Genomic DNA, 8359 nt, shown 5'->3' with positions numbered 1-8359 from the left:
ATCTTCCTTTTTTTCTGCCCCCTTCGCAGCATTCCTAATTTCGTGAATCGGTGATTAATTGCAAACAGGCCTCGGAAAGAAAATAAAAGGATTTAGATGCTTGCCAAGCCGTGGCAAGCGATAAGTGTGAAGAACGGATCAGCGTTCATCTGTTTACCTTGAAGATGATGTGTCGGAAAGATTGCGGTTAACTTTCGGCTGTACGCTCCGGGTTTCCACCCTCGAACTGATAGGGACAGCGCTCAAACAATAGGCAATCTCGTGGTGTAGTCTTCGCCCAGCTCCCGGCCTTAATTTCCTCGCACGAGCCTTCCGGGAGGGAAAACACCCAGGGCCCGGTGTGGCAAATGTTTTGTGTTGCCCCGCCGCTCGGGCAAATGCTGTGTGCGAATTCCGGCGTGCATACGATTCAACACCATGAGCTTCAATTAATTTTGAAAATGAAATATGCCAGCGGTAATGGGAAGTAATTTATATCTTTGATTGGATTATTTATGTTTAGGCATGCGGTTACGGCCGGCTTTGGTTTGGCGCGAGCGGCACCTTTGCGGTGGGGGGAAAGGAAAGCCTTTGGGTTTTTGGTTCAAAGCCAGCTGCTGAGGATAACCATTTAGGATGTCTTGGTTTTGTTATCGGGGAAATTATCTCATTTTTCTTGGCGTCCATCGAGCAACGCCCCTGTTGTTTTTTTTTTTCGTTCGTGTGTTTTCTGTTTCTGTCGACTTCTTTCCGCTACCGACGTAATGGAGGCGCCCGGTTGCTGATGGCTTCCAGGGAGGGGTGGTAGCCGGTTGGCCACCGAAAGAACGTGAAAAGTTGCCAATATATATATTGTTTCCATTTCAGTAGCACATCTCCCACCCTTCGGCAGCATTTCCTGGATCATCTCGTGCGTGGTAATCATGCGGCCAGAGTTACAGGCGCACTTGGGAATTTGTCGTCGACGACGGCTAATGACAGGTAGCAATCGTTCCGCGGGTGGAGTCATTTGGGAGGGAAGGAAAATCAACACTTTGCACGCGTTTGCGTTTGATGAGTTTCTACATTAATAATTTACTTTATCGCCCTCCTCCGGAGCGAGGTCTCACACCACTCTGCCGTACGTTCTCATAACCGCTAATATGTGATGCGTTTAATTGGCCGACACACAGCCGACGGGCGGGATGGTTGATTTGTGGTCACCACTTAGTAATGCTAATATGGACGGTTTATAACACTTTTAACGGCGGTGTTAGTGCTTCCGGATGGGAGGAATGTGGCCCTCATTTTGCCGTGAGATTGACATACCACCGTGAATGGCATATTGTTTTGTGGAAGATTATTTTTTTATGGTGTTTACAATTCATAAATGATGTTTTTATACGTGTGGGGGGGGAACTTTCGGGTTAAATATTTGCATGCATTGAACTTTATTGATATCCCGATTCAATTGATTTTGTTAATAAAAACCAACTCAATTTCAGCAGCAGTTATTGTGTTTATTTGAATAGCGAATTATTATTTAAATATTTTAGTTTTTATGTATAGTAAAGTAAGTTAATTTAATATTATTTAAACTGTTGTAGTATAACAAAAGAAAACTCTTTAAAAATGTTGAAAACATTTTTATTAAAAATCCAAATGATAATCACATTTGTCCCAGACACTTGCTTCGATATCACGTGTAGAAATTTTTAAACAGCCGTCACCATTACGGCAGTTCTCAAACAGTGACTACCGGTGTAATAATCCTAAACACAAATTCCACCCTCTCTGGGCCATTTGTTGCCCCTCGCCGCACAATACCATCACGAGACAAAACAATGAATAAAATTGCTTTCAAGCCAGGGTTTTTAGAAAAGTTTTGCGTTAGTGCATCTTTCGTCAGGTTTGATGGGCATTAAAAGACGAAAAGTTTCGCGTTTTATCGCACCATGATTGATAAGGTAATAATTACGTGTAGCAAAGTTACGGGTAAACATTAAAGCTGTGTGTGCGGTAGTCGAGCATCCTTAACACGGTGCACTCGCAGGGGTCGCTCAACCAAGTGGGGATTTTCCCTCCCACGGATGTGCCGCTCAAGGTGTGTGGCCGGTCTGGTGGGGTTTCTTGTAAGCGATGGAACAGTGAGTGGTATGCACACGGAAACGTTCGTTAGTGTGAGTCACCGAATGGACGAACCATCCCCTCCGGTAAAGGGCACTCATTTTGTATCCTGTCCCTGTGAAGTACTCACTGATGCGAGTCCTTTTTATCCCTCCACCGGAGCTCAGCACATAAATATACGGGGAAAAACGGAACTCACGCTGGCGGAGGTGCATTCTTCACCTGGTTTACATGCACTCGCGCTGCTGTAACAGCATAACCCCCTCCCACTTTTTGGCACCAACACTCACCAAGGCTGAGTGGTTCTACCAGTAGGCCTGCAGGGTGAGTGCGCATGATCGGTACGCGGTACACCAGTGGAAAGTTCGCCCTGTTCGTTGGGGCTTGCCTTTTCGTGGACTAGCAGTCTGATGGCAGAAAATAGCGAAAATGTGCGTGTTTTTTCCAGTATCTATAAGTTTCCCGGAAAGCAGGTTTTCTATCTTAATCGATTTTTTTTTTGTTAGAAAGTTTGGTTATAGAATGAGCAGAATAATTATGTTACGGTACACAATAAAGCAATCTGAATTTCAGACAACAGCAATGAGAAAACTGTGCAGCTGTTTTAAGTTAAACCATTCACTGAAGGCAGGTCTTGTGGCAGTTCCAGTTGCAGAAAGGAAAACTGAAATCATCCCCGAAAGCAATCGCAATCCCTCATCTTCTCCGCGTTGGTGTACGTTCGTTTGCATCACTGTTCATTTTCCACCAGTGACAGACTAGGATAAATTGGAAAACCTTCCCAGAAACGATTCAGCTCGGGTTGGCTGGCTGGTTGACTGTGGTTGTGTGCAAATGTTGATCGATTTACGAGTTACTGTGTGTCTGCTTCGGCTGGGAAAATGCTCTACGGCTTACGAGAGCAAGGCGGCGTACACTTCACCAACACGCCTAGAACGCATGATGAAAAGTGTAACATTGTTTCTGCATTATTGACGGCAGCTTTTGCGGGCCAAGTTTCGTACTTTTAGATATGATCAAATATTAAATCATTTCGTGGTTTTTGGAATTTTCCAATCGCTGAATAAAACATGCACAAACACGGCAATTTCTCCGTACGCAGTGAAACACAACCCGGCTCGCCAATTAGTCACCTTTCGATTAGGGACGATCGCTCTCGTCGCCGTGTTTGCTTCTGGCCAGCCAGCGATGGTGGACTAACGAAACCGGCTGTAGGATGCTCGGTAAAATGGATAAAAGTGCCCATGATGCGATGGGTTTGGCATGTGGTGGCTTGAAATATTCACAGTCCTTAAAGTACGAGGCAACTGTGTACTCGTGGGGCCGGAAATTGATGCCATGCCTGTAGGCAAGTCTCCGTACTTCAATCGGATTTGCTGCGAGGGTTGTTACATAATTTATGTTTCTTAGCATTACTCGGGGTGTTACACACCGAACCGGCGGCGGGAGGACTATCCCCGGAGGAGAGGGTGCGGCAATGCGTCTGCGGGATGTGTGTTTCAGGAGTGTGCGTCGGGTTTTGTAAGCCTCCATGTTCTGGGCAGTTTTATTTCACAATGCTACTTGTGGGACCTGTGTATGTGAGGGCAGATCATGATGAGAACAGGTTTGCTGTTCTAGTTGATCCTTCTTGCCGTTCGTGCGGGGCACGGGTACGGCATGAAGTAGTGACAAATGCCCCAAAAGCCATTAGTAAAATCTCCCAAGATACACACCTTTTCCCTGTTGGGCAATGATTGGATTTGGGCTCTTTGTTTTTTCTTCGATAGTTTGGTATTTGGAGAGGTGATGTTTCTACTGATTTGTGATGGTAAAAGCTTTCCACCAGTTTTGCTTTTTTTAGCTCCTATTCTTGAGCTGAAAGTATGTCGAAAAAACAACGAAATTTTCGTTTAGAGGAGGGATGTGATGTAAAAAATTTTCCAGACATTTAGAAGCAAACGTTTTGTTAAAGTATTATTTTCCAATATTTATTTCTTTTTATTTGTGTATTAAAACTGTCAATAAATTGCAACATCTATCTCTATCACACAAAAAAAACCAGTACGAAACATTGTTTGATGGCCATTTAATCAGCTATTGCTCAAGTTACGTTAATAAAAGTTGTTTATAGTGCACCAAACTGTACTAAAATACTATACGAACTTACTAAAAAATAAAATCGTAGCATTGCAAAATGATCTCTTCTCATTTCCTGGTTCACCGAATACGTATGCTTATGGTGCGCTGGAAGGACACGATACCTTACCACAGTACATCCGTTGTAATTTGTACTATTCACTTTTATTTGGTTTAATTCCAAGTTTAAACTATACCTGAAGCACGGCCTCGGCAGTGCACCACTAGCAAAACCGACCATTAGGGCAAAGCGTACCTTCATAAGTTCTGGGCACCGCAAAATGTTTGTGACTTTGGCCAAGATTTTACCACATCCAGCGCAAAACACCGACCGACACATCGTGGGAACCCCATCCGGGGACGTTAGTTTCGTGGCGGATAACGACGGGCAATAACCGTTATCATTTATTCCATTATGGAAATATTTAAATAGGATTTTATCAAACCTCCTCTTTTTGCCGGTCAACGGGAAATGAACCAGAACTAGCGTCGGATAGGTGGGCGTGTGTGCGGTTGTTGTGTGATTGTCGTGAGTACTGAAAACCATTTGCGTTACTAATGCTACAACCGTGTGGCTGGCCAGTTCTGGCTAAAAGCTGGTGCGAAGTAAGCATCCGTGTTGCACTTTACCAGCACCAGCAGCAGTACAGGGATAAGAAAAACCACAGCTCGGTCGCTAGCTGCACTTAGCTGCACGGTGCTGACTTAGATGTGTATGCGCTTTCTTCCGAGCGCACTAAAGACGGCGGAGCCTTTTTATCGTTACTAAAGCGAGGTTTTTGCAGTGTGCAGGATGGCTTCGTCTGCCCATTTTCCACTATTTTACAGACGAGTGGAAAGTTCATATCTAATCCTGCCTTAGCAGCACCTGGGCGAGACGATTGTCAGGATTAGTAAATGGTCGACAATAGCGCAAGGTTGATAGCTTCAGGGGAAATTGCAAAACACAACCTATACTGGAACTGGTGTCCTCGGCTGTCGTTCAAACAGAACGAGAAGTCAGAAAATGGACATTAAGAAGAGGAGTTTTTACTCAAAACATGCTTATTTTTTCTAAAGAGTTACATTATACTTCTGATTGTAAATGGAGAGGAAGCTGCCATTCGAATTCTGCGCTGTTCCATTTACACTTCATGGTAAGGACTTTTACGTCATATATTCTGTTTGATGCCGATGGTATGATTTTGGAAGATTAAAAAAATGTATTTTAGGGAATGTCTGGAATGGAAATGGCTTAATGTTAGTGTAATACTCAGCGAGTCTTTTGAAGAGAGACGTTCATACGAATTTTCAGTGAGAAGTCATTCCAGTTATGAGTTGATTTTCTAGAGAAGCATGACTTCACGAAGCTTCATGAATTTCTAGAGACTCATTAAATCTCACAGATTTTTCACTAGGTCTACGCAATCGAATCCTTGCTGTACTTGTACTTGATATTTCTAGTATTGTAAATTCTCGTACCAGCAGCTAAAAATACAAAATAATTGTTATTTGGAGATGCATGAATATATGAGCGTTCGTAATTATGTGAGGTTTCAAAAAGCTTTAAGGATTAATGTATCTTCGGAGAAGAGATTTAGAGTCAGCAATTCAAAAAGATTTCAGTGATATTTCACCAATTTTATGCATATGAATGAGATTCACTAAACATTTCTTAATATCTTTAGATGTAAAAATCTACTTAATACTTTTATAATCTTATTAACTACACTTTTAATAAATCCTGTTGTAGAAGAGTTCTGAAAGAATGCATTCGGTTTATTTAGATGGCCATTCATATTGTCAGGACTTTATCCTTCTTTTTGTAAAATTACCGCTCCATTTTCCAAAGCAACTTCCAATATAAACGTACACAATCTTCATCGTACATCGTAGTGTATGAAGTATACAGCTTAAATTCATTTTCTTATCGATCGGTTTTGTCTAAATTTAGCTTTAATAACGTAATGGTGCACTGTAACCGGATTCCTTCATGTTCGTGCCCATATCACTTACAGGATGTTGAGCCTAATTGACTCTAAACCGGGTGCCCTTCGGCTATAGCGACGGTTTACGATGCTGACCGATCCATCCGGCCGGTTCAATTGCTGGTAAACCGACGAGATGGTGATGCTGTGCCGTTGCTGTTACTCCCGCCCAGGATATGATTTGGATGGACGTGGCCCGCCTAAGCAGCAACGCATTTTTATTGTCTCTCGTAATGTCCATCACTCCAGCACTGCCTGGACACACATACAATTTAATGCTACCCCACGTTAATCGCCAACCAGAAAGGTATCGTTTTACGGTTGTGCGCTATGGATTCCAGTCCATTAAAAACAAATTGCCTTAAGTAAACATTTGAATTACGAGCCAGCGCGTGGAGATGGGTTTCCTTTTGCGGGATCTCATCAAAGACTCAAGGCAATGACATCGACGAGGGGAGGTCCTTTCCTATGGATTATTTCGTACCTTATCGTGGGCATGAATACGTACTGCGTACACAGGCAACACCGAACCATTGTGTCTAGCGTGATAAGACATTTTTACATCGTGCTGCGCATTGTGCTGGAGTACTGAGGCGAAAAGTTGCAGATGATACGGTAGTGTGCGCGCACCAGTACCTATTCGGTTATGCGTGATGTACACTGACGAAATGATAACCTGCAGCGTGTGTGTATTACGTTGTCCGCACTGTTTTCTTTTCTGTCGAATCATCGCAATCGATCGGTTTTCATTACAAGATCGGGTACATCGTCTGGATATTGTCTAGTCTCGGATGCTTTACCGCTGCTTGGCTTTGCTTCGAGCCGATGAGTCAGCAGGGTGCTTGCGGGCGGAGTTGGAGGTGGTGTAATTACACAAAGATTGAAGCCGTCAAAGTAGGCGCGGTAAGGATTTCGTTCGTGACGTGTACACCTTCCCAGCGTGCAAGCGATGCCAACTGGGACCATAAATTACGAGCCTGATACATCGGGAGATGGTTGAGACTGTTAGTTGCATATATTGAATAATCGTTTTATCGGGTGTTTTACCCTGACTCGCTCATAAGTGCTTTGTGCCAGAAGCGGCTGGGACATTCGGCGCTGCATAGTCATGCCAGAAATTGCCGCGGGATCCAGTGGCCATGCCGAGCGCCGAGAGCGCACTCGTCGGCAGGAAAAGCAGGCCTTTCTTGGAATGAAGCTGGTGGAAACCGTAAGCAAGAGGGCGTCGTTTGTTGTTGCTGCCGTGTTCCATCAAATTGACTTGTCATGTTAAGACAATTTGTTCTTTTTCTCGGCTACGTGTGGTTTGTTGCGCTGCTGGTGACGGTGTACGATGTGGTGCGGTTGCTGTTGGACGTCGCGGTGCGAAGATTTGCTGCCTGATTTGCGCCGGGCTGCACATCCAGGGCTTCCTGCACTATCCGGAACCGTTCCCGCACGAGATGCTGTTCTGCGGTCTGTACGCAAGCTACTTTCTGATCTCGTTCTATTCGCTGCTGTTCCTGTACTGGGACTGCTGGGGGTTGAACTACACGGTCGAGGCGATAGTGGCCGGTGGCGCATTCCTGCTGTTCGTGGTGTCGGCATTCGTTTCGATGTACCACGCAGAAGCCGACATCCATCTGCAGTACCTGACGGACGAGGAGGAATGGTATCACCAGTTTTTTGTCTACTGCCGATTGCAAAGCTTGGGCGCGACAATTACGGCCCAAATGTTTCTGGTGCACTGTTCGCTGGCGCTGGATTTGGCCGGGTTGCTGGACCGCTGGTTTGGAGCATTAGCCGGACGACGGTCCGTGGCAGAGGATGATTTACAAGAAGATGTGCTAGCGAATGAACGGTTGCAAATCAACCCTTTCTGGATGCCAGCATTCGAAGGCCTTATGAAGCGACTTCCGTGTGAGTGCCGTAAGTCCGAACCGGATGGTTGAAATGCTAGTTACTGTGAGTTACTGTGTACTTTTGTCTTCGTGCCTACTACACTAACTGCTTATTACAGCTCAGCTCAAAAAAATAACTTAAAATAAATCATTAAAAATTTATAGAACAAAACGACAATTTTTTTATGCGAAAGAAATTTTCTGCAATAAATCTTTAAAGATTTAACTTACTATTTTCTGATCAGTTTTCACTATTTACACAACAAACTAGCGTTTATTTAACATGCTAGAAATCAACATTCCCCGCAC

General features: G+C 44.2%; 1 protein-coding gene across 1 annotated transcript; it reads left to right on the top strand.

Annotated features, from left to right (window-relative positions):
- The first annotated feature begins 7278 nt into the window (after positions 1 to 7278).
- On the top strand, positions 7279 to 8101 carry LOC128713133 (uncharacterized). Its single transcript, XM_053807996.1, has 2 exons — positions 7279 to 7380; positions 7541 to 8101. The coding sequence occupies exons 1-2, from the start codon at positions 7279 to 7281 to the stop codon at positions 8099 to 8101; spliced, it is 663 nt and encodes a 220-aa protein (XP_053663971.1).
- The last annotated feature ends 258 nt before the right edge of the window (positions 8102 to 8359 follow it).

This window comes from Anopheles marshallii, chromosome 3 (assembly GCF_943734725.1).
Source record: "Anopheles marshallii chromosome 3, idAnoMarsDA_429_01, whole genome shotgun sequence".
Lineage (NCBI taxonomy): Eukaryota > Metazoa > Arthropoda > Insecta > Diptera > Culicidae > Anopheles > Anopheles marshallii.
The sequence above is the reverse complement of the archived record's forward strand: the minus strand, read 5'-3'. Positions and strand labels throughout refer to the sequence as shown.

Excerpts from the sequence above, each read along its gene's own strand:
- LOC128713133 (XM_053807996.1), top strand. The coding sequence starts at position 7,279 with ATGCCAGAAATTGCCGCGGGATCCAGTGGCCATGCCGAGCGCCGAGAG. Across the intron at positions 7,381-7,540 it reads GAATGAAGCTGGTGGAAACC|ATTTGCTGCCTGATTTGCGC; the intron begins GTAAGCAAGAGG and ends CGCGGTGCGAAG.